The 25374-nt window shown below is 52.8% G+C and overlaps 3 protein-coding genes across 3 annotated transcripts in view; 2 read left to right on the forward strand and 1 right to left on the reverse strand.

The window, feature by feature from the left end:
* ERBB2 (erb-b2 receptor tyrosine kinase 2) overlaps nucleotides 1-6654 on the forward strand; it is a 41031-nt gene extending 34377 nt beyond the window's left edge. Inside the window, exons 22-27 of the mRNA XM_038385689.2 lie at nucleotides 246-321; nucleotides 412-558; nucleotides 1145-1242; nucleotides 1979-2152; nucleotides 2574-2838; nucleotides 4558-6654. Of these exons, the coding sequence (XP_038241617.1) occupies nucleotides 246-321; nucleotides 412-558; nucleotides 1145-1242; nucleotides 1979-2152; nucleotides 2574-2838; nucleotides 4558-4928 (1131 nt within the window). The 3' untranslated portion in view covers nucleotides 4929-6654. The remainder of the gene's footprint in view (nucleotides 1-245; nucleotides 322-411; nucleotides 559-1144; nucleotides 1243-1978; nucleotides 2153-2573; nucleotides 2839-4557) is intronic.
* A 2141-nt stretch (nucleotides 6655-8795) lies between these two features.
* On the reverse strand, nucleotides 8796-13995 carry MIEN1 (migration and invasion enhancer 1). Its single transcript, XM_038385955.2, has 4 exons — nucleotides 13864-13995; nucleotides 12254-12351; nucleotides 10670-10746; nucleotides 8796-10073 (listed from the first exon to the last, which is right to left on the reverse strand). Exons 1-4 carry the CDS (start codon nucleotides 13920-13922, stop codon nucleotides 9990-9992), a joined length of 318 nt encoding a protein of 105 aa, XP_038241883.1. The 5' UTR covers nucleotides 13923-13995; the 3' UTR covers nucleotides 8796-9989.
* A 5332-nt stretch (nucleotides 13996-19327) lies between these two features.
* Nucleotides 19328-25374, forward strand: part of GRB7 (growth factor receptor bound protein 7) — a 48423-nt gene continuing 42376 nt past the window's right edge. Inside the window, exon 1 of the mRNA XM_043503440.1 lies at nucleotides 19328-19517. Coding sequence (XP_043359375.1) covers nucleotides 19374-19517 — 144 coding nt within the window. The 5' untranslated portion in view covers nucleotides 19328-19373. The remainder of the gene's footprint in view (nucleotides 19518-25374) is intronic.

Here is a 25374-nt window from a genome sequence, read left to right on the forward strand (position 1 = left end):
GGTGTACTTTGGGTCCCTATGGCATCCATTCTCCAGTATGCACCAGGCTCCTCCCATGATGCACCATGCTCCCTCACCCAGAGGGGAGGCTGGTGCATCACGGGTGATGTAGGCTGACTAGGGAGCCTGGCCAATATCTGCAGGCAGCTCTTAGCGCCCGTCCTGTCTCTCCCTGCTCCAGAACACATGACAAGGCAAGGGTGAAATGAACAGGCTCAGTCTGCTCTGTATTTTTCCGGCCCCAGGTTCCCATCAAGTGGATGGCTCTGGAGTCCATCCTGCGCAGGAGATTCACGCACCAGAGTGATGTCTGGAGCTATGGTACGTTGCATTGTCTCCAGGATCCCTAGCTGCAAGGGATGTGGGGTAAAAGTCCCATTGCTCCTGGCCCTGATGAGCCTGTCTTACTAGGAGTGACCGTCTGGGAGCTGATGACCTTTGGTGCCAAGCCGTACGATGGGATCCCGGCCCGAGAGATCCCCGACCTCCTGGAGAAGGGAGAGCGGCTGCCCCAGCCTCCCATCTGCACCATCGATGTCTACATGATCATGGTGAAATGTACGGAGGGCCCTAACCGTCACGGGCGTCCATTAGCCACTCCCCCACCATTCTCCACTCCTGGGTTGTACGGGTGGGAGGCACGTTTGGTCTTGGAGCTTCAGAAGAAAAGGCTCTGGGGTTCAGAGGGTGGGGTCCCTCCTGCTACTATATGACTGAGACTTGAGGGTGAATTCGTTGGGTAAAGACCCTGGGGCCTAACCTCTGGAGTGGGTAATAGCCAGCTCTGTTCAACCAGTCCTAGAGGGCGGGGCGTCTTTGCAGGACAGGCCAACATTTGGCCTGTGGCATGGGCGGGTGAGCTGGTTTACCTTCTGGGCACAGGGACTGGGGCTTTGCCTACTCCTAATTGGGACAGAGGGTAAATAGGCGAAATGCCCCCCTGCTACAAAGTCCTTAAAGCCAGCCTTCGTGGTGCAGCCTCCTGGGGCCGAGGCGACACTCAGATATATGTTCTGAGGGAAGGGTCACAAGGGCTGGGAGGTGCCTCTTCACCAGGCCCCTAGCACTAGTTCTTGCTCCTGTATCAGCGAGCGCAGCTTCACACCTTGCCTTGGGCTCACTGGCGCCTTGCTCTCTGCCGAAGGTTGGATGATCGACTCGGAGTGTCGCCCCAGGTTCCGGGAGCTGGTCACAGAGTTCTCCCGTATGGCGAGGGACCCACAGCGCTTTGTGGTCATCCAGGTATGTGGAAGCGGTTTAGGTCACTACACCGCTCCTGGCAGGGAGTGTCTGTCTCTCAGTGAGAGGCCCGGGCAGCAGCCAACTCTCTCCCCGCTGCTTGGCTCCCAAAACCTCTGTCTTTGGCCTGCTGTGGGGGCACCACTAGGGGACTCACACCCCAACCTAACCAGTAAGTGAGCAGGCTTCACCTGCCCCATTCAGCTCCTCAGCAAGTCTAGGGTTTGGAGTTCTTCTCTACCACTTGGGAAGCAAAAATGTGGTGTAGGGCAGGGAACTACAAGCCAGGAGTCCTGAGTTCTATCCCTGACTCTGATTCACTGTGCTGCCTCTGCTGAGTCACTTCTCTGTAGCTCACATTCCCCTTCTGTAGGAAAGGGATAATGCTGACCTACTCCCAGGGGTGTGGGGAGGATGAACGTCCATCCCGTGCGTGGGGATCTTGTGATGGAACATGCTGGAGAAGCACAAAGAATAGTTCCAACCTTTAATCAAGGGACATCCTTTTGGGGCCGTTAACCACTTAGGTCCAGTCTCCGTGGATCTGGAGCAGAATGCATCACCCCTACACAGAAGCTGCAATAAGGACTAGCAGCTAAAGGGCTAATTTCCCAACAGTATCGTCCTGCCCGCCCACTTGCCCTGGAGTTGTGATCCCAGCCTGGGGAGTCCTTGGTGCTTTGTAGAGCATGAGAACGAGGGTGAAATGCCCTCAACTCCCCATCTCTGCCCCCCACAGAATGACGACATGATGGGGCCGGGCAGTCCCATAGATAGCACCTTCTACCGTGCCCTGCTGGAAGAGGAGGACATGCAGGACTTGGTGGATGCTGAGGAGTACCTGGTCCCTCACCAGGGTTTCTTCAATGCAGAGCCCTCTGTCAGCTACCGCAGCCGGATCCCTTCCACCAGGGTAAGTGCGGCGCGCACTGCTTCGGGGCCTTCACTTATCCATACCGCGGCTTTCCAAAACAGGCTAACGAGCCGGCCACTGGGCTTCAGCCAAGCCACCTTGAGCTGCGTGCGGGTGAGAATTCACACAGTGAGAGCAGGTCGGGACTGGGTGGGAGAAATGGCAGGTGTGTGCAGGAGGAGGGCGTGGGTGACCCAGGAACTGTCTTCCCTCGAGGCTGGCTCTGGCCCGGTAGGTAATAAGCTGCTATGTTGCCTTCATTCACCTGCGGTGTAAAAGCAACTCTTCCCCCTGTGGCTTGTTGGCTGCCTGCATCCCAGCTTCAGGGGCAGAGCCGGCTCAGGAGGAGGGTCCCCATGGACAGCGAAGTCAAGGGCCTCAGCAATCATCCCTCCCGCTCTGGTCTCCTCCCACTCCCTAGAGCACGACAGAGACCCAGGTGGATGCAGAGGACTCGGCCCACTATCCGTACCTGGGCCAGGCTCTCCTGGAGCAGTCGGAGGGCCCCACTCCCGACATGTTTGACGGGGACTACGTGGCAAGCAAAGTCCTTCAGAGCCTGCCTGTGCGGGAGGCCAGCACCCTCCAGCGCTACAGCGAGGACCCCACCAGCGTCTCAAGTGACAAGAACGAGGGGCTGGAATCGGAGAGCTACATCAGCCCGTCATCCTGCAGCACAGCTCCAGGTATGGAGGTTGGGCACAGCCCTCCACGGGGGAAACTGCCCTTTTCTGACCAGGGACCAAGCTGAGCATGAGCAGGGGAGGAGTTCTTGGGGCAAATGCACAGAACTGGGACTCAGGTGATGGGGATTTATACCCAGCTCTGACACCAACTCACTAGGTGACCTCAGGTAAGTCCCCTGCCCCTCGCTGCCAGTTTCCCCCTCTGAAATGAGGATAGCTGGCTCTCAGGAGCTTTCGAGACCTAATTCATGAATACTTGGAAAGCACTGTCTATCTCCAGTTTTACATGGCCATCTCTCATTGTGAAGGACTTATCCTCACAACCCCCTGGGAGGCACAGATGGGGAACTGAGGCACAGAGAAGCTAAGTGACTTGCCCAAGGTCACAGGGCAAGAGGGGAGGTGTGATGGAGCAGAAAATTGACCCTCTGTCTCCTACCTCTGAGGCCTGTCCCCTAACCACTGGTTCTGCTGTTCTTTGGCAGCCTCAGCAAAGGGCATAGCATTATACAGAAACACTCCAGCCTCAAGCAATTGCTGATCATAGCTCAAGGAAGGAGTATGAGAAAGCAGGATACAGGGTGGCTGTGATTTTAATGACTCTGCCAACTGGGTGGAACCAACCAGCACTGGATAAGGTGCTCACATGTCTCAAAGTGGGTCACTCCAACCCCACAGCCCCCGCCTATGACTCTTGCAAAGATGCTTCTGCTCTGCACTAGAGATGCCGTATTGGTGTCACCTACAGCTTTGTTGCTTTATAGCTTTGGAGTTAGGCCATTTCTCTGAGTTTCCAGGCTGGGCTGGGGGGAGGGGAAAGGAAGGCGCTAAAACAAGCTGTTCTGCCAGTTCCACTGTGGGGGGCTGGGGGGGAAGTGATGAAAAGGTAAAACAAGATCAAATGAAAAACAGGGCAGAGGGATCATGAACTTAGGAAGACTGGCAGCAAGGGAAATAGTCAAAGTATAAAATCTCACCTCCGCAATCACTAAACCAGGGACCCAACCACCCACCGAAATCTAAAGGGTGCGAACCTCCAGGAGGAACCGTTCAGTGTCACACAGCTGGGAGCAATAGGATGAAATGAAATAAGGGCAATTTCAGACTGAACAGCAGGGGAAGTTTGATCTGTCAGGAATACAGGACTTTCCAGACAATTTGAGCCATCCAGCCCCCTGTCCTGTCTATGGGTAATGGCCAGTAGAGGAAGCTATAAAGGAAAGCAGAATAAAGCAGGACTTTGGAGTGGAGCCCAGAGCTGGAGCACAGAGCAGTGGAGCTGCAGGATTTTTGCCTGGAGCAGAGCCGAAGCACAGCTCCAAAGCCCTGGAATAAAGTTACCTGGCAATGCCCCCAAAGGGAAGTGGTGGAATGATTTAAAAAGCTAGGCTTTGCAAAGTACTAAGAACAAACGGGCTCCAAACTGCATGGGGAGTTGGGAAACGAGGCCCAGTTTCTGTGATTCATTAGACATTTTCACAGGTTTCAGAGTAGCAGCCGTGTTAGTCTGTATTCGCAAAAAGAAAAGGAGTACTTGTGGCACCTTAGAGACTAACAAATTTATTAGAGCATAAGCTTTCGTGAGCTACAGCTCACTTCATCGGATGCATCGGATGAAGTGAGCTGTAGCTCACGAAAGCTTATGCTCTAATAAATTTGTTAGTCTCTAAGGTGCCACAAGTACTCCTTTTCATTAGACATTTTGTCTCCCATTTGTAGAGTACGTGAACCAGATGGAGGATTGCCTCTCGCCTAGCAAGCACCAAAGATCCCAGGTGTCCACACTTGAGAAGCCAAAGGGACACCTGGGAAAGAACGGGTTAATCAAGGAACCAAAGAACCCTTTCCAAGGCAGCTTCGCCAATGCAGTGGAGAATCCAGAGTACCTGACCCCACACAACCTTTCCTTGGCAAGTGCTTTCACGCAGGCCTTTGACAACCCTTACTACTGGAACCAGGACCCTTCCAAAGTCAACCCTCCCGAACCAGACTCCACAACCAATGGCTTCACCACGACTCCGACTGCCGAGAATCCAGAGTACCTCGGCCTCACCGCGTCCATCACGCCACCCAAGGATACATCAGATTAACGGCCGCGCCTGGTCAGCAGAGGAAGCTATTTCAGCCAAGGCAGCTTGGATATGTATCAATGTATGAATGGTAACAATTCATTTATGCAGCGTGCGGGAGTCCTGTAATGAAAGGCTCCAGGGAAGAATAGCACCAAGGCCCGTAACTATTGCTCAAAGGCAGCTCTGCCAGTCCTCTTAAAACTAGATCTGGTTGAAGACTGGAGTTGATCCAGAAGGACTGATCAGGGCTGGTCCACGTCTCATTCCAGCGAGCATGTAGGGGCTGAGCATTGCTTTCAACAAGCCTGTCCTTCATTTATCTATGCAACCGGATTCATTTTGACAAATACCTTGGTGTCTATGGAAAACATGGGACCTATGGGGTCTCTTCCATCTCCACCTTCTCTGTGCAGGGATTCTAAGACCCCTCCCACTTCCACATGCCAACCATTGGGCCGCTTGGCTTATAAAAGCCGGAGCCAGGTCAATGGTGGGGTTAAAATTCAAGGGCTTTAATCAGAGTGATTCTGACTGGAAAAATGTGAAACGAAGCCTACAGGGGTGGCAAACCACTGGCATCTTCTCCTTGCTGCGTCGTTAACAGGAAGGGTGGGGACAGGCCTTCGTTCACGTGGGGTACTGATAAGGGTGGATGTGCTCTCACAGCCTGAAGGGGGTTACCAGTAATGTTTTTTTAAGACACCCTTGGAAAAGCTTTAACAGGACAGGATTTAAAAGTGGTGGTGGATCGGAGCTGCTTGCAAATGAGCAGCCCTTCCCTGCCCCTCAACAATTCAGAGAACTAGGATGAAGCATGGGCAGGCATTGTAGTTCAGAGCTTTCTCTGTAATAAGTAACCAAGAGCAGCAAGGGAGGAGGTATGACCAGACCACTATTAGCACAGCTACTGGCCAAGGACAGGACAGCTCAGCTGTCCAATTCAGCACCCATTCTGGAGAACAGGATGGGAACGAGAGACAAGGAATGGAGATCAGGGTACCAGTCCTTTCCCGTTGTGTCCAGCGGCTACAGCAACCTACTTAACAGACCTTCATTCCAACTGCCTGTGGAGCTGGGAACCAGGCCTCTGTCCGAGCTCTGCGAAATGGGTGCGGGGTGGAGATAGGTATTGCTTTGCTACTATACAATCTCTCACACCATGAGAGCACCCACTGAGCTGGTCACGCTTGCTTTGACATCCTGTTTTAAGACAATGAACTAAAAGGAAGGAGCATAGCGTGTTCCCACTGAAGTGGCACCGTCCGCATAAGTGCGATGGCTTCCTCATCACTCTACCTGGAGTATTTATTTTTTAAATCAGCAGTCACTCATTGCCCCTCCAAATTATTCAAGAGGGCCGCATATTACACTAAAGAGCAATGATCCACTTCCAAAACTGGCTTGGGTCTTCCAGTGTGGTAATCCCCCGGAGACTTCTGTTAAAGCTTCAGTCTCTCCCTATATCCGTTTAGGTTTACACTGGTTTGTCATGCAATGCCCTAGATAACATTCAAACCCTCCACCTGTCCCTCCTCAATTCAAACCTTCCAGACCTACATGTGCAAGAGAGAAGTTTGCTCTTACAAAACTTCTCAGGGGGAGAAGATGACTTGTGATAAGACATCCCCAGATCCTGTTTAAAAATGTTAGTTTTATGCATTGTACGAGGTGACTGATGGATTGTTTTTAATCAACTGTATCAAAACTATTTGTATATTTGATTGTACATTGTTTTTCTACTCTATTTGTCTGAAGTGTTTTTCCCCCAAGAATGCACATCTCCTTTCTACTGTGAGGCAGATGTGTTTGCTGTTTACTTTCTCCTCTCAGCAAACATTAGAAGTAGGAATATTCAGCATCCACAGCAGATAGTAACCCTTAGCACTGCTGTAGCATCCCCCTGTGCAGGAGAACAAAGGGATGTAACCATGTTACCTACCCCTCAGAACTAGGATCTAGGTTAAGTCATGTGTTACATAGGCTGGAAAACTGAGGCAGACACATGGCAAAGCCCTTCTGCCAAGGCCTACTTTAACATCTGTTTGATGTTAAACAATTATTATGATGAGTAATTCAATCCAATTTAGCCATCTGATGGGAGAGAAAGGAGATCTGAAGCCTCCAGTCCCTGCCAGTTTTCATTCAGAGATGACTAATGACTCCTACTAAGAGGACAGGTTCACCTGCATTACCTGAAAAGATATCCACCTTTCTGACTCACTGCTGGAAAAAGTGAAGGTAACCAACAGCATTTCTCAACCTGGAATTTTTCAATGAATGGTTTGATTAGAATTGGCCAACTGCTCAGTTTAACCTCAATTATAAAGCTCCTCAGGGCTGACTAGGTGCTCAGATACCATGGTGGGAAGTACAGTAACACAACAAAGATAGAACAGAAATGTCTATTCTCTGAGATGCCATGGACAATTAATTCCGACCAGCATTTCTGAGCCTGATGGCCAGTCAAACTAGTTCCCATCCTCATTAAGATGGAAAACATACCAAAGGGGAGAGAGTAAAGTAATTTTTTCTGGCCACTAAAGCAAAATCTATCTGAGAAGAAATACTTCTGCCCAATTTGCTGAACTATGAATCCTATCCAGGTCTCCAGCCAAGCTAACTGAGGGAGAGAGTCTCAAATTTCTTCATCAATGTTGTTTTCACTAGAGAGAAAGAGCATTTTATGATATTAATGAGCACTTGGCCCATCCTGTCAGCTCTGTCCTCTGTATATTCCAGCAGCCATTATGCTTTGAGCCAAGGAGTTTGCTAGCTGCGAAACATTAACACATCTGAGCTGTTCACCTTCTATCTTTTAACTCATTTGCTTTTCTAATCAGAGAACCCATACTGGCATTGAAATACTCAGAACCTAACCTTCCTGTGTATGCACAATTTCTAAACACTAACTTAGGGCTGGTCTACGCTAGAAAATAGATTGGTTTAACAATATCGGTCAGGGGTGTGAAAAACCCAAATCCCTGAGTGGCATTGTTAAACCGACCCAATTCTCTGTGTAGAGCTGGATTTCCTAAAACGATAGGACAACCCCTCCCGTCAGTGTAGGCAGTGTCTACACTGAAGCACTCAAGTGTACACTCTAACAGCGTAGACAAGGCCTAATCCTTTCACCCATGAGGAAGATCTCCTTTGAGTATCTGCTGCAAAAAAAGTGCCTTTGTACACTGAGATAGCAAACTTGTGCATTTCATCTGTACTCAAGCAGTCCCTTGGTCTTTTGCCTCAGGTTCTCTCTTCGTAAAATAAAGCTGTCTTCGCTGCCAGAAAAAAAGTGTGTGTTTGTGCACTGAGATAGCGAACGATGTAAAATCCTAGTGGAGACAAAGGCATAGGGAATTTTTATCTGCATGCAGCTAGACCAGATCAACCCCAGGGGGTACGGGGATTGACCTCATCTAGCTGCATGCAGGTAAAAAACTACCTATGTCTTTTGTCTCCACTAGGATTTTACATCGTTTACTATCTCAATGCACAAACACATTTTTTTTTCTTTTTGGCATCGAAGACAGCTTTATTTTATGAAGAGAGAACCTGGCAAAAGACCAAGGGACTGCCTTGAGTGCAGATGCACAGATGAAACGCACAAGTGCTAATTATTCATCTAGCATACGGCACCCACAAGCACAAATATAACGGTTTTCTCTCAACAACCTTTCTAATCAAAGGGGTTGCAACCCTCAAGCGACACATTTTGGGCAACCCAGAGTTCCAGGTGACTGAAATCCATGAACAATATTCACCCTGACCGCTACTGTAAGCACAGCTAGAGTTTCAAAGCTTTCATAGCCCAGTGCACTGTACCCCTAATAACACAGTGATAATCTTCCCCGGTCATTTATACTCCCCAACAAAGTAAAAAGGAACAAGGTTTTACTGTGATTTTATTTACTACTGGCTTTTTTTTTTTTTTTTTTTTAAATACAGAGTCTAAAATAAATAGAATCACCCTCCCTTAAAGCATAAATTAGACACTGGGTAGCCAGAATTTCATTGGCACTGCCAGGTTCTTATCTTTAACACCAGCATTCTCTTAAGTCACTTAGCACTTTATCCTTTAGCTCACTCACCCCCTTGGCATTCAGTGTCAAAGGGCAAAGTCATGACAATAGAAAAGTGAAAATTGGGTGTTAAACAGGAGGGGTGGGGTAGGGTGGGGTGGAAGTTTTCTGCAGGGAGCAGATGGGCAATTAGAAGTCAGTCACTAATTATGGTTCTCGCAGGAGAGAAAATAAGAAAGGGATTTTACTATCCAAAAACTGATGTCTAATTGATTCTGCTTTAGCACTGATTTAAATAGTGACAAGGGGTTTTTTAAATGATTAACAATAGTATTTAGCATTTAAGAACAATTCAGTTCTTCTCTAAAACCTTCTGATCCAAATCACCAGGTCTTCATAACCACTGTGTCAGTTCTCTGCCCCAAAACACTGACTATCTCCTACTCTATGGCAGGAAGCCTCTCTCATTTCCATATTACCACAGTGCTAAGCAAAATAGGCAGAGCTTTCTCAGTGCACTTAGAACCCCTGGTGGGGACAGGAAAGGCAATCTGGTCTCTGGTAGACTCCACCCAACCTACTTGGATTTTAAGGGAGGGTGACAGCAAGGCAAGAAGTTGCCCATGTATGTGCTACAGAAATAGGAGAAATGGGGACATTTATGGAATGGAAGGGGGTAGAAAATGATGGCATGAGGATGCTCTCCTCCTCCTTGGGGTTTGGATGGCTGTCTGGGGTTAGATGGCATGCACAAAGTAGTACCAAAGTTTAGTCATTCCTATCCAACAGCAACATGTAGTAAGCTCTCAGCTAACCCATCTCCGCTCCCAAGTCACCTGATGTGATGCCATTCCCCACAAGCCTCTTTGTACAGCAACGTTAGAGATTCAAGTTACCTTGATGTCTCTTCCACACATGACGCTGCCTGGCCATATAGTAAGATAATTAAGCCAGAAGGCAGAAAGGAGCAAAGCAGCAAGGTAATGAGATTTAAGAGTGGATGGGCAGAGTTGAAGGTGATCAGAACAGAACACATGTAGTGATGAGGGTGCTGCCGGGGCTACAGGATGACACAGGGGGGACGGCTGTTGGTGATTTTTTCGAGTGGTTCCCCATTTCTGGCTCTTCTTATTGCTTCAATGAGCTAGAGAACAAGAGACAGAATGGAAAGGCATTAATCCCTCCAAAGATTCTCCCATAGGCCTCTAATGGAGAAGAATTACTGAGCCCTCTCCACACACCTGGGCCAAAATTGTAGTAGTGTCTACTGATCTTGTGGGCTCAGCCTGAAACAGTTTCAAGGGCCGGACTTTCAGAAGATGCTATGTACCCCCCTTCTGAAAAATCAAGATGCCTTAAAAGGTGTCTCAAGACAGGCATCCAAAATCACTACTCGTTTTTGAAAATGCTGGCCAAAGTTTCTAAGCCAAGTAATATTAGAGGCAGACAACAGTTTGTGGTTTAAGCTGCACTAAAGCAGGGTCCAGGATGGTGTCTGAATTCTTGTTACAGGCAGCAGGGTTCTGATTGTAATAACACGCCCTTCAGTTTGAAATGTGCCTTGATACATTATGAGGAGAGTAGCAAAGCCCTAGGATGATGAAATGCCTTTGAAAAGCCTGTCGTTTCCAAAAATAGAAAGCTTCTCGGTCAGAAGGGGGTTGTTGTAAACAGGAGCGTCCCTATAGGCACATTCCACACAGGCTGATGCAAGGGTCAAGCTGGGATCTGGATACTTACATCCTTCTCATAAGGAAAGCCACCATTCTCTAGTTTGGAGAAGACAAGCTGCCCATTGATTTCAATTTCAAAGGCACCTTAAAAACAGTAAACACAACCGAGCTGTAACAATCCACAGACACTTCCAAACTACATTTTTAATTCACTGATCAGTTCCACAGGATCACTTACTCAATGCTGAAGATCAGGGCATTCAGTCAGTTTAAGCATACAGACAGCAAACAAGGAAAAACATATCTAACTGACGCTATGCTACAAGCCTGTGCTAGGTCTGTCTTAAAATATGTGCTTTTAATCCAAGGATCTCAAAGAGCTGCATAAAATGTCCTACACCTCACAACCTCACCATGAGGTCAGGAACTATTATCCTCGATTTACAGAGGAGGAAAGCAAGCCACATGACTTGCCCCTGGTCACCCAAAAGGCGCGACATTCAGATACAGAACCCAGGAGTCCTGCTGTATTTGGTAATTAATTGATCTTTAAATATTCAGGGTAAATAGGCCTAATCCCCTGAGATGGGATATTAGATGGGTGGGATCTGAGTTACCCAGGAAAGAATTTTCTGTAGTATCTGGCTGGTGAATCTTGTCCATATGCTCAGGGTTTAGCTGATCGCCATATTTGGGGTCGGGAAAGAATTTTCCTCCAGGGCAGATTGGAGAGGCCCTGGAGGTTTTTCGCCTTCCTCTGTAGCATGGGGCATGGGTGACTTGAGGGAGGCTTCTCTGCTCCTTGAAGTCTTTAAACCATGATTTGAGGACTTCAATAGCTCAGACATAGGTGAGGTTTTTCGTAGGAGTGGGTGGGTGAGATTCTGTGGCCTGCGTTGTGCAGGAGGTCGGACTAGATGATCAAAATGATCCCTTCTGACCTTAGTATCTATGAATCTATTAGATTACACAGCTTCAAATTTGCAGTTAAAGATCAGTTTCTGTGTACAGTAATATCCCAACATCCTTGTACAATTAAACCCACCTGAATAACGTTAAGTATCCTCTCCCTCATTAAGATTACTGCCCACATCACTTGGTCTGAGGCAGTGACCTTGTCAGACACCATGTGCTAAGCAGGGACAGCATGGGTTGTGTGCATGTGTGGTGTAGAGTCCCTCATGATAAGACATGACAGGTCTGGAGTGTAGCAAACATAAAGGGGATTCTTTATATGCACAGAGCTTTGTCCTGCCCAGGGCCCTAGAAGATGCAGATTCCAGCAGGTCACTGGTGAAAGGGCATTCCATACCATGAATCTCAACCAAAAAAGCCCTGCCCCACGGTCCTGAAGGTTTCAAACTGAGATCCATCACTTGCTGCATTCCTGTTGAGCCCAATATTCTCAGTTGGCTGCAGAAAGAGGCAGTTCTTGTGGTTAGCAGGTCCAGTTACATATCCTGTAGGAAACCATGTGTATGGGACCAAAGCGATCTCCTCCTCTCTGCACTTTTAACCCCTTTCACCCTTGAATTATGTGCCAATACACAAGACATGTCACCTAGGTGGCCTTTAGAGGACAAAGCTTTGAGGCTGCAAGGTTGGCATGGTAGCACCTAAGTAGTTACGAAAGTTTGGTGGAAAATCCTACCTTTCCCCCCAAGCCTGGATTCGATTTCTATATCTGGGTACTCTTCTTTCACTGCACTTGCCAATTCCAGGTATGTGGACTCAAATCCACAGGGCTCGCTGATAAGAAAGGAAGAAAAACAGATGGTCGAAAAAGGCACACACAGGGTAAAGCTTTGGATAGGCTACTGGAGCTGCTGAGAAGCTAACATAGGGGAAGACAAATTTCAATGCATTGCTATACAGAGCAGAGATCTAGTTGGAGCTGAACTGCAGAGCAACATGCAAAGATGTTGGAATGGATATGGGGCATCCCCCTAAAGACCATCACCCCATCATATTCCCACTGAACCCCACATCCCGCTATGCACCCATTACACTAGTCTCCTCTCTGTGAACTGCCAGTAACTCCCATCCACCTAATTTAGCCCACCACTAAACACTCCCCCACCACATTCCCTCCATGACAAGATCCCCTCTGCAGCCCACACAACCCCCAATGCTCCCAACAGCCCCCCAAGAGCCTACACAATCTCCAACCCCCCAGAGCCCTCCTACCATCCATGCTCCCAACAGCCCCAAAAACCCCCTAGAGCCCCCCAATGCTCCCAACAGCCCCCTAAGAGCCCACACAACCTCTAACCCCAGAGGCCACCCAAACCCCAATGCCCCCAACAGCCCCCCTAGAGCCCCCCCAATGTCTCCCAAACCCCCGCCAACCACCCACGTCTCATGCTCTTTTGGGGAGGGGGGCCTGAGCCAGGACCCTGGACCCGGTGGGGTTGGCAACACCGCCACACGCTCCCCACAGCCCCTAGAGCCCCCAACAGCCCCCCTAGAGACCCCAATGCTCCCAACAGCCCCCTAGAGCCCCCCAAGAGCTCCCCAGTGCTCCCAACAGCCCCCCAGTGCTCCCAACAGCCCCCCTAGAGCTCCCCAGTGCTCCCAACAGCCCCCCTAGAGCTCCCCAGTGCTCCCAATGCCCCCCTAGAGCCCCCCAATAGCCCCCTAGAGCTCCCCAGTGCTCCCAACAGCCCCCAATGGCCCCCTAGAGCTCCCCAGTGCTCCCAACAGCCCCCCAGTGCCCCCAACAGCCCCCTAGAGCCCCCCAGTGCTCCCAACAGCCCCCTAGTGCTCCCAACAGCCCCCCTAGAGCTCCCCAGTGCTCCCAACAGCCCCCAATGCCCCCCTAGAGCCCCCAACAGCCCCCCTAGAGCTCCCCAGTGCTCCCAACAGCCCCCTAGAGCTCCCAACAGCCCCCCTAGAGCTCCCCAGTGCTCCCAACAGCCCCCAATGCCCCCCTAGAGCCCCCAACAGCCCCCCTAGAGCTCCCCAGTGCTCCCAACAGCCCCCTAGAGCTCCCAACAGCCCCCCTAGAGCTCCCCAGTGCTCCCAACAGCCCCCAATGCTCCCCTAGAGCCCCCCCAATAGCCCCCAACAGCCCCCCTAGAGCTCCCCAGTGCTCCCAACAGCCCCCCAGTGCCCCCAACAGCCCCCTAGGACCTACAGGGCCGAGAGCACCCGGCCCAGAGCCCGCACCAAACACCCCTGCCCACAGCGCCCCCTGTAGCCCCCATAGGGCCCCATCGCGCGGGGCTGGGGGCGGGGCTGGGGGCGGGGCCGGCCTCTCACCAATACTCCACCACGATGCGGACCCCGGCGGGCGCCGCCGGCTCGGACCCTTCGCTCATCCCGGCCCCTCCCCGCTCGCGCTTCCGGCTTCCCTGGTCACGTGCCGGGGGCGCTTCCGGGACCCGCCTCTCCCGCCGCCGGCCCCGCGCCCTAGCGGCCCCTGGCGGCGGCGCGGGGAACTGCAGCTGCCCGAGCTGACCAGGGCCCCCCCCCCCATTCCCCCAACCCCCACCCAGGGGCTCCCCCCCCACCTCCCACACACAGGGGCCGAGCCCCGTCTCTTGTTTGTTTTGGGGAGACCCCCCCCCACCCCCAGCACAGGAACCGGTTTTGTTTCCATGCGGGTGTCTCCCGAACCCCCCCCCCCCCCGCCATCCTCTTTGGGGGGGGGGGGCCTGGGCCAGGACCCTGGACCCGGTGGGGTCGGCGACACCGCCACACGCTCCTGTGTCGCATCAGGGGCAGAGGCTGGGGGCAGGGGGCTGTGGGACGTCCCCGCGGACCACGCAGGCGGGCGCAACCCCCGGGGGGTTGTGGGGGTGACGGGGGACACCCCGTGATCCCACTTGCGCCCCAACCCCCACGCAAACGAAACACTCCCAGGCGTGGCAGGGCAGCACTCGGTTTATTTCGCCTCTGTCCTGTCACTGGTCTGAAACCTTCACTTCGCAGCCCAGCCAGACCCCCCCACCCCGCCGTTTGCTGGGGGAACCAGGGTGGTGGCAGCGGTCGCGATGGCCGCTCTCCCGCTCCCTGCTCTAATCGCACACCCGGAGAGGCTCGTAGTCCTGCTCGGCCAGCACCAGGCCGGGGCAGAAGAAAGGGTGCAACGGCTCCTGGAAGTGGCCCCCGAGGGTGCAGATCTCTGCCATGCACTCGGCATCATAAAACCCAACCCTGCCGCTCTCATAGTCCAGGCAAATGCCCACCTTCGTGGGGCTGGAGTCCAGGGTCAGGAGGGCTGGGGGTGAGGACAGGGCATAGTAACGGTTGCCTGGCATCTTCCGTAGGGCCCAGTATCCATTTTCAGGTTTGAGATCTTCTTTTGCCTTGCGGTTCACACAGCGGCTGGCTACCCCAATCACCCAGTTGCTTTTGCCCCCAACGCTCACCTCCCAGTAGTGCCTGCCCGCGCGGAAATCCTGAGAGCAGAGGACATAAAGACATGGCTCAAAGCGCCGGGGCTCCTCCGGGACAGCCTGGGCCCTGGGTCCCAGTTTTGCCGATTTCAGGTCTTCGGAGAGCTGCAGGTGCGAATGGGCTGTCTTCGGGTCCAGGGTGAGGTGCTCCAGAGCAGACCGCATCACATACCACAGCATCCTTTTACAAACCATGTATGTCAGAGAAGGGCTGGAGAGGACTGCGGGCCGGTAGTGTCTCAGCTCCTTGTTATGCCTGGTCAGCTCTGCCTTTAGATGATCCACCTGGCTATCAGCCATGCCTGTTAGGTGCCCATCATGGTCCTCCACCTCACTCAGGTAATCCATTAGCTCCAGAACACAAGCTGCCCTTTTGGTGATGTCCGTCACTCTGTCCTCCAGGCTGCTGAGTACCTGCTTCTCTTCTTGGCCAATCTTGGCCATCACGGATTGCTCCTCAGCATATAGGAAGCTGTGCATCTTTCGGAAGTCCCCCATCACCTCCTCCCGAAGGGACTGCAGGTCATTCTGAGTAGCCTGGATCCTTTTCTTGTAGCAGCAATGGAGCTTTTCCACACCCTCTTGAGCCTCCAGGAAGTTACAGACCACGTCTTCCATTTCTTTGCCACAACTCTGCCCCACTGGGTGCCTCTGAGGAGCCTCCATGGCAGAACCACTTCCCTCCTTCCCTTCTCTCTGCTGCTTCAGCTGTACTGATGGGAATTTAGCAACCGTTCGGTGGCCTTTCCCCACAGCTGGATCTGCCGGCACTCCAGCAGGGTTGCACTTCCTAAAGGCAACAGCTGTCTGCGGTGCACAGGAAGCAACGTACTGCAAAGCCCAGCCCCACTGGCACTGGGACAAGTCCTGGTTACCAGTTCTTCGCTAAGAATTGCATAAGTTTCGGTTTCCCTGAATGCAGTGGGAGGAGCCCAGCCAGGTGCTCCTTGCTTCTGAAATCTGCTGGTGTTTGCCAAAGGCTGGAGACCTCTCCTTATCTACAGTACAAAGCTTGCAGTGGAATAAAGGCTGAGTTTGAAATACCCACCAGGCCTGCCATCTGAGCACATCTAGATTCTCTCACTGTGACATTCTATATCATGGGGGAGCGCCCTGTAACCCCCATATTCCTCAGTTATATAGAATTGTGATCTTGCATATAAAGCATGCCATGTAAGGAGGCATCATGGGAAAGGTTATGGTGTGCTGAAACCTATTGTTCCATCTAAATATGTATATCATCAATTCATATGAGGTTATGAGAATGTCCTGTATGGTTGTCACTAAAATATGCTGTGGGTTTGGGAGGTGCCCAGATTCTAGCTCTCCAGAGACAATGACACCCGGGTGGGTGCTGGGCAGACATCACCAGCCATTGTCCAGGAAGGGAGATACAATGCAATGACTCACCTGCATAAGGCCACACCAGCGGAATTCCTCAACCTTCCCTGGCCCACAAGCAATGCCCACAAGACATGCCAGGACTTGTGTTCTCCAAGCACATGAACTAAGAGTATAAAACAGGCACTGGCCACATGCTGGGCCTCTCTCCGGCCCCCCACCTATGCCACAAGCAACAAAGACACTGAGAAGACTGAAGACTCCAAGAGAGGAGACTGGCCCAGGTTTAAGGGACAAACCTGTATATTAAGGACTGCAATATCCAGTGGGTGAGAAAAACTGCTTAATCTAGATGTTGCCCAATTTAATAAAGTTGAGAGTTTAGACTGCGTGCTTATAAATGTAATATATTTTATTTCGGTAACTAACTCTGATTTTTTGCCTATCACTTAAAATCTACCTTTTTGGGCAATAAACTTCTTTTACTATTTATCTTTACCAGTGAGTTTGTATGAAGTGTGTGGCAAATCTGCTCAGGTTTTGCAAAGGCTGGTGTATATCCACTTTCCATTGATGAAGTGGTGAATCAATTAATACATTTGCACTGCTTGTCTTGAGCAGTGCAGGACGGTATATTCCTGAGATACAAGGCTTGGAGCTGGGGGGATTTGGCTGGTGCCTTTCTCTGTGTGTTTCATGAGTGGCTCTGGAAGCATTCATGCAATCTAGCTGGGTGTGGGGGCTTCACATGAGGTTGTGCTGAGTGATCACAGCGCCTGAAGGGGTTTGCTGCTTGTCACTAGCAAAGCATTGTGAGAGACAGCCCAGGCTGGAGAGTTAAGGGGGCACAGCGATCCCATGGTCCAAGGCTGCACTGCAGGGATCCCCATCACACTTATCTCTGCCTCATTTCCTCTCTCCCACCCTAATGCCTACTGGTCTGTGGGTGTGTGAAATCTCCACAGCAAGGCAGCATCGAGGCTGGGTGTGGGACAAAGCTGCTTCAAGTAGCAATTGTGCACAATGCAAAATGCAGGATGTAAGGCGGAATCCAGCTAAACTTTTAAAACCAGTGGCCAGAGGCAGATTCTTCAAGCCACGGGCTGCCTCAGCTGACCTGCTGTTTGCCTCTGGAGTAGGTGGAGCTGTGCTCAGTGATAACAGGCCGATGATACCCTGCTCTGTGCAGATGGTCCGTATACAAGGTGAGGAGATGGTGACATTGTCCATAGGTGCATAGATCTGAAAGCCAGAAGGGACCTTTTGATGATCTTGTCTGACCCCTGCATAAGAGAGGCCAGAGAATCTCACCCAGTTACCCCTAAATGAAGCCCAGTCATTTGGCCAAACATCTCCCAGAAAGGCATCCAGTCTGGAATTGGAGGCACCATGGGATGGAAAATCCACCCCTCTCTCGCCCTGCAGGTTTCTAAATCTGTGGTGGCACCTGGAGTTGCAGATCCAGCTCTGAGATTATAAAGCCAGAGGAGAGAAAACAGCAAATCAGTGGCCTTGGTGTTTCTCACCCATGGCACCAGGGGCAGCAGAGCTTGTCAGGGACGGGGCTGGAACAATTTGTATGGTGCGGCTGCTGAAAGCCACTGAACAAAACCCTAACCCCTGTACGAGGCGGAAGCTCCACATTCGGTTGCTACTCTTACTTCAAGCCAGAGGGTGCTTCTGTACCCCCCCAGTGCCTCTGGTTCCTCTTCCCCAGGAAATTCCAGCCCTCCCCATGCTCCCTGAAAAACAGGCCCCAGATTTTACACCTCACTTGAGCAGGTGGAGGAACGGGAAGTGTCAAGGGAGGCCTTGCCCCTCCCCTAGAGTGAGGAGAACGAACCATGCTGCTGGCCCACTGCACTTGGGTTTCACCATGATCAACCCTATGTGAGACCCTGATCTGCTGGTCCCTGGGTCTGTCCTGAGCAGGATCTGAACCAGCGGGAACAGCATCCTGCAACGCCAAGTTACAAACCAGTGAGCACCCCACCCCGTGCCAGCACAATGCCTGGAGGGGCCCAACCACTGGAGTGCAGCTGCCCTTGTTATAAATGAAAGCACCACGCAGGGGCAGAGTAAAGTACCAGAGGAGAGTGGCAATGCCATTAACCCTTTCTTTGCTGCAGCACTCTGTAGAAGGCAGGGAGGCAGCGCTGGTGGTGAGTATGTTTGGCAGCAGGCTGAAGGTGCCAGGAGCCCCTTGGGTCCAGGAAAAACCAGGCTGACACTGATTGGTAGCCTGCATGCAAGCAGCATCGAGTGTCCATGGTGTCTTAAAGGGGTGGGGCACATCAGGGTGCAGTAGGTCAGGGTGCCTCCCCACCCCCACTTCTCTTCAATGTGCCACTTCCAGTCGGTGGCAGAGTCCAGGATTTCCTGCCAGCGAGGAATCCTGAGTGCTTACGTCCTGCCTCCCCTCACCCTCCGGCAGCCAGAAATAGCTCATGACATGGTTTGGCACCAGGTGGAGTCTGCAGTGCTCAGGATCCGGGTGTAAGTGCCGCTCTACGCGTCAGCGCATGGGAATTCCAGCACGCAACGGAACAACTGGCTTCCCTTTTATTCTGGTTTTGAAGGGAGAAGGACGGGAGCCCAGGGGCAGGCAGGTGCGGAGGCCGGCGAGCCGGAGCGGGGGGAGGTCCCGGCTCAGCGCTGGTCTTGTCACTATTTGAAACATCCAGCCCTGTCATCACACGAGTGTGAAATGTTCGGGGCCCTCGCTGCGGCTGCGTGTGCAGGGCTGGAAGGGAGCTGCCCGCTCGGCCGCCAGCTGAGTCATTTCGGAACTGGGACTGGAGCTGGGCGGATGGCAGTAAAGCTTGGGCCCTCGGAGCCCGCCCTTGTTAATGGGGCCGTTTGCCAATTAAAGAGGGGAAGAGGAAAGGAGGGGGGAGGCAGCCTGTGAAAGCCACGTGGAGGGCACTGGGATTTAGCCCAAGAGCTGCAGCAACGGGGTGGGGGAACCCTGGGAAGGCGTCGGGTAGAAGCCGCGGAAGAGCGTCAGCTCCGGGAGAGACGAATCGGGTTATGCAAGAGAGCAGGCTGCTCCACTGGAAGAAGGCCGTGGGGGTGGTCTTCTGCTGTGCCTGCCCCGGCAAGCGGGGCCCCCCAGGGAAGGCACAGGCATACCCTGAGCAGAATGGGGCACTCAGCACAACCTCCCACTGCAAGGTAATCGCTCCCTCCCCAAGGGGCCATCTCCTCTCTGCAGTGCAGGGTCCCACCTGCTGCGAGACACTCGCAACGCCACTTAACAGGCAGGGGCGGCACAAGGGACAGCCTTGGGAGCTTCTGGGCCTGCTGCCTGCTGGCCTGGGGACCCAGCCCTGCCAGTGTATAAATCAATGTGTAAATCTTTTGCATGTGCACATGGCTGTGTGTGCGAGCACAAATATGTGTGCCTGGGGGTGTGCATGGATGCATGTGTCTTTGTGGAGGTGCACACATGCACTAATGTGTGTGCGTGCATGGATGCATGCAAATATGTACACTCTTGTGTACATCCTTGTGTACCCACACAGCAACTGGCACATGCAGGTGCAGAGGTGTGGGCTGAGCCCTGGGCTGGGAGCCAGGAGTTCTGATCCCACCTCAGACACCTGCATTGGGCAAATTATGTCTCTTCTCCGTGCCTCAGTTTCTCCACCCGTACAATGGAGGGATGTGGGGATCAAGTGGTTCACGGGCCAAAACTGTCCCTGAATTCAGGACAGTATCTCTAAAGTTCTTTGTAGCTCGATGAGGCCATAGACTAAGTGCGTGCATGCGCCTGCCCACCCCACGGCAGTCCTGGCATCACATCGGCAGGGCTCTCTGGGCTTGCATCCTTATGTGCCAGCACCGCTGGTGGCTCCTAACTAGTCTCCACACATACCTGCTGAGGCTGCTTAGCCAGTGCCTTGCAGTGGAGCTCCTGCTCCCGCTGTCATCAGTAGCATCCTCTTCTCCCTTCTCCATGGAGTCCAGCAGGAGCTCCACTGCAAGGCACTGGCTAAGCAGCCTCAGCAGGTACGTGTGGAGACTAGTTAGGAGCCACCAGTGGTGCTGGCTCATAAGGATGCAAGCCCAGATCTAGCATAGTAACAATCCCCACCTAAGAACCAAATCTCAAACCTGCTCCTGCTCCCTGCTCCTCCAGAGGCTGCTGGAGCCCCTAGAATTTAGCCCCACCTCCCATCACAAGAGGACTCCCACAATTCAGACCCAGGTGTTCCAGGCACAGTGTCAGCCCTGCTCTCAGCCCCCTGGTCTCCTTCCAGCCTCTCTGCGTCCCCTCCTCCCCCCCGCTCCCTCTGCTGCCTGCCGCATGGGATCCTGTCTGGGCCCCTCCAGGGCTGTCGCCTCTGGCTGTCTCACCCAGTGGTGCATTGGTCCCTGACATGCAGCTGCAGCTTTGGGCAGACATCTGGAGTCCCTCGCGCTCTGGGGGAGAACTCCTGCATGTGTGTGCACGGACGGGGGTTCAGTGTGCATGGAGGAGGGGCGAAAGGCATGCATGGTGCTGACAGGGTGCAGGTGCTGAGGGGAACGGCTAGGCGTAGGGTTGTCCTGGCTGCTAGTGGGAGCGTTGTGGCCTGCTCACGTTTGGCCCCAGGCTGTAGGAGCTGGGCCCCAGGGATGGGTGGGAGTGGTTCGCACAGGGCCCAGAGCGGTCAAGCCTGCACACGGAGCCTGTGGAGTACAGACATCCTGGGGGGGAGGGAGGGGGGGCTCTGGCCGGGTCTGCCCTCCGCCTGGCAGGGCCAGTGGTAATGGCACCATTACAATGCTGCTGATTTACTGACTTCTGTCAAGGGGCTTCTCAGAGCTCTGGGGAACCCGCAGCAGCCAGCGCTGCCCAGTGAGGCAGACCAGACGCTGAGCCGAAGCCCACAGCTGCATGGCAGGCTCCCTTGCACTCTCCTGCCCCGTGCCATCGACCATCGTTGCCAGCTCACTCTGCTGCACCATCAGACTGCTGTCGTCCCCCTCACTCTGTGCCATTGTCCATGTTCTCTGATGGCCCTGTGCCCTCCCCTCCGGGCATCAAAAAGAGCAACCGCCCTGGGCCCGGTACAGAGAACAGCACGGAGCCCATTCCCACGAGCCACGCTGACCACGAGGGCCAAAGCCGGCAGCAGGCCCCACATCACCAAGCCCCAGCTCCCCCCAGTCTCTGCATGGTCCAGCCAGATTGCTGATGACCAGGGGGACTGTGAGATTGCTGCCCCCGGACCCGCACGGAGGGTGCATCTACACTGCAGAAACAGAGGGGTTTTACCTCAGGATGCAGCACTGCAGTTTTGAATCGGGGTTAGCAGCTTGTCTTCAACCCCAGGCTGCCCTCTGGGCTTTTATTTGAGCTGACAGCACAGTTGCCTTGTCTGCTCTGCTATTTTAATGGGAGTCAAGAGCACCCCTATTTTTCCAGTGTGGACAAACCCTGGGCGTGACGGGGGACAACGCAAGGCAAAGCCAGCCCAACCTGGCTGCTCTCTGAGCCAGCGGGCTCGGGCTAAGAAGCCCATGTGGCCATGGCTCGCAGGTGGCACTAGGGCCTTAACGAGAGCGGGGCGGGGCGCAGAAGTAAGGAGAAAGAACAGTCTGGGGTGCAGAATGGGTCTGATGCAGAGCAGCCCCAGCTCGCCGGGCCTGGCCCTCGGCTACTCCCGGCCCCAGGGGATTGGCGCTCCACGCTGCTGCGTCCTGTTGGGGTTTTTCCCTGGGTGGCCAGGCATGCGAAGGCGTCTGGAATCGCTGCTCTCCTGAACGTTCCTGGAAAGCAGTTTTCTGTTCCTGGAAACCTAAGCTCAGCCTCTGTGTTGCACGGGAATGGCAGGCGGCAGCAGCCAAGCCAGCACTGTAATTGTACAGCTATAAACGGCGTTTTCTTTCCTCGGGATGCCAGGACCGACTCTCCCTGCCGGGCAGAGCAGGCTGGCGGGCACCAGCCTCCAAAGGAACCCAGATCTCCCTGCTGCTTTGCCAACGGGACCATTTGCCTGAGAATCCTGGGGGGCAAGGGAGAGTAAAATGGGAACTTTTGTCAATCCCAACCAGTGGGGCTCTTGGGGGAGGAGGACTGTAGAGGTGGAGGGGCCGTACTCTGATCAATTTGGGGTTACCCCTGCCCCCTTCTGGGGACTGTGGGAAACATCCTCATTCATCATCACCGCTCCAATCCAACCTCAGTCCTGATTGTGCCGCCATCTACTTGTCCAGCCAGGTCTCTTTCCCTTGGGCAGGAGTTTGGGATTAGGAGAGAGTCATAGATTCCCCCTCGTTTCATCCCGTTTGAATCCCGCCTGGATGCCAGCACCGCTCGGATGCTCATGGATCTGCTTTTTAGAGCATGTGATGTTTGGTCGGGGAAATCGGACAGTCAGTGAAATTAGAAGGAGGCAAATTTAAAACAGATTTAAGGAAACACTTTTTCAGATGAAGTATGATTAGCCGGTGAGACTCCCTGCCACATGATATCAATGAGCTGAGAAGGATTTAGAAAAGGATTGGGCATTTACATAGAGAGCAAGAATATCTGGCGTTAGAACAGAAAGGAGTAAAAATAACCAGGAGGAAACTTTGAATGGGAAATAAACCTGCCGGCTTCAGGGTGCAAGATAGCCTCTAACTGATGGGGGTTATTTCACAAGTGACCACTAGAGGGGTTCTCACGGCTGATGTTGGGCCCTGTTGGAGCCAGGATACTGAATTAACGGGACTCTGGACTGATCCAGTCTGAGAAACCCTGTGCTGCAAATTAACTCCATGAAAAAGCCCGCCTCAGATTGGCAACCCTGGCTCCGAAATTCCTCCTCCCAAATATTTAGTTAGCCCTGGTGAAACTAAAGGCTCCCTGGAGACTGGGGGGCCTTAATTATCCACAGAACTTCCTCCAGGCCCTGCCCTGGGCTTATTTGAACCTCTCTGCTGAGACTCTCCAGTGGGAGGGTGACAAGGGCTGGGATGTGGATGTGGGCCCACCTGGGAACTGAGCTGAGCCCTGCCCCAGCTCATTTCATGCTGACCAGCGAGGAACCTGTTACTCCACCTCCCCATTCCTGCTTCTCAGGGACTTTCAGCCCCCCTCTGAAAGAACATCTGCACCCCTCTTCTCCCTTAGCAGCAGGCTGACTAATCTAGTCAGGTTCTTATCCTGACCCCATCACCTGTACCTGAGTACCCTCCACCTGTGCACGAAGCGACACGGCTAACATCCGTCCCGTGTGGTTCCTTCTCTTTCCCGCTGCCTGGGGGTGTCTTGGGCCTGACATGGCTTGTTTGGGCAAGGCTTTGGGTTGGGAACGTCCATGCAGCTCTGTGCAGAGATCAGCAAGTGCAGCTGACAGGCGTGCCTGCTGCACCAGGAGCCGACGGCAGGGAGATCTGGGCGGGCTCTTGGCTCTCACGGGAGTTTGTTCCAGTCTGAGACGGGCCCCCAAGAAAGCTCTGCTGCCTGCACAGACAAGCTCCTACCGGCCTTCCAGCCAGCGCCCTGGGCCGTTAGGTAGGACACCTGGGTTCAGGCCTTCTTTTGCCTCTTGCTCTGCTGAGCTGGGACTGGAGGCAGCTGTCTCCTTGGGGAGCAGAGAACCGTATGTTGCTCTACAGCACCCTCTGGTGGACTTTCCTGACAGTGTCAGATGTCTGCCGGGGGCTTCAAGATGAGGTGACACTTGTAGGGTGGGTGGGATGTTCGGACAGGGACCCTAGCCTGGGAACAGGCAGTCACAAATCACCCCGAGTTCCTATCCCTACAAGTCTATGCAAATTGGCCTCAATAAAAGCCAGGGCTGGTACTCACAAGCAATTAACGACTGTAGTCCCTTGCTAGGCAGGCAGATAAATACCCTCAGCCACAGTTTACAAATTGGGAAACTGAGTCACAAAGGGGTGGGGAAGGGATTCACCCAAGAGCCACATCAGAAAGTCAGTGATGGGACCAGGAATGGAACCAATCTCTCCCCACCTGATGGCTGCAAGGTTATTGTACAAGGAGGATGTACGACAATGAAACCAACCTGAGACCCACAGCCACTTTATGGACCCCACAACCTTCCCAGTGCCTTTTATCAGCTGCCTACTAAAGCCACCAGGCTGAGTGTAAAAAAAAAAAAGAAAGAAAATCCAGCTCCTCCTCCATGGACCTCCTGGTGCTTTTCCTAATTTGAGGGGTTTGCTCCTGAATTCTTCACCAAGTTATTCTCTCCCCATCGCTACTTTTCACCCCACCTCCCCAGAGGTGGCTGCATCCTCAGTTGTTCTGTATACAGCCTGGGACACGGACTGGGATCTTTTGCAGTGAAAGCCACTGTACAAATTTTAACATTTAGGTTGCAATCTGGTCCCCAGCAGGGAACAAACGTGAGATTTTGCAGGATTAGCTAGACTCTTATTAGCTTCCCAGGAAAAATTCACAGAGTTAAATTAACTCATTGCTTAAAATGGAATTTATTATAGGCCAACTTTACTGCTCCTTTTTGCTCTGGCTGGGGGCCTGTGTTCGGGATGAAGTTTAATCTAGTGAGAGCAGGTGACTAGGAATCAGGACTCCTAGGATCTATTCCCAGTTATGGGAGGGAGTGTTGCCAAGTGGGGTGGAGTACAGGTGTAGCTGGCAGAATTTCTGCCATTCCCAGGTCTGCCACTAACTCACTTTGTGGCCACACACAAGTCACTTCAGCACGCTGTGCCTCAGTTTCCCCCGCTGCAAAGTGAAGTTACTGATCTCAGCTTCGAAGGATGGGCAGGCTTTGAGGCTGGATTAATTCACGTTCGATAAGCAAAATGAGATTCTCTGATGAAAGATATTTGTAGGCAGTTAAAACTCGTGTCCTTGCTGGGGGTCTAGAAAAGCGTGTGCCCCAGCTCACAGCAGAAAACGCAGGGGGCACCTCAAGAGCTTGTGGGTGCTGGTAGGGGTGTATTTGTGTGTGGGGGGGTGTTGTGCAGATGCAGTGTGAAAGATCCCTCTCCTTCAGTCTCTCTTTCCCTTTCTGCACAAAGCCAGCAGCAGCAGCGAGCTATAGCTGGTAAATTACAGCAAAGC

This window comes from Dermochelys coriacea, chromosome 27, assembly GCF_009764565.3.
Source record: "Dermochelys coriacea isolate rDerCor1 chromosome 27, rDerCor1.pri.v4, whole genome shotgun sequence".
NCBI classification, from domain to species: Eukaryota; Metazoa; Chordata; order Testudines; family Dermochelyidae; genus Dermochelys; species Dermochelys coriacea.

What these genes read in the sequence shown, in the direction of transcription:
- MIEN1 (XM_038385955.2), bottom strand. Translation starts at nt 13,922, where the DNA reads ATGAGCGAAGGGTCCGAGCCGGCGGCGCCCGCCGGGGTCCGCATCGTG. An exon ending in ATCCAGGCTTGGGGGGAAAG is followed by an intron (nt 10,747 to 12,253) that starts GTAGGATTTTCC and finishes ACTGTTTTTAAG; the next exon opens with GTGCCTTTGAAATTGAAATC. An exon ending in GCTTTCCTTATGAGAAGGAT is followed by an intron (nt 10,074 to 10,669) that starts GTAAGTATCCAG and finishes CTTGTTCTCTAG; the next exon opens with CTCATTGAAGCAATAAGAAG.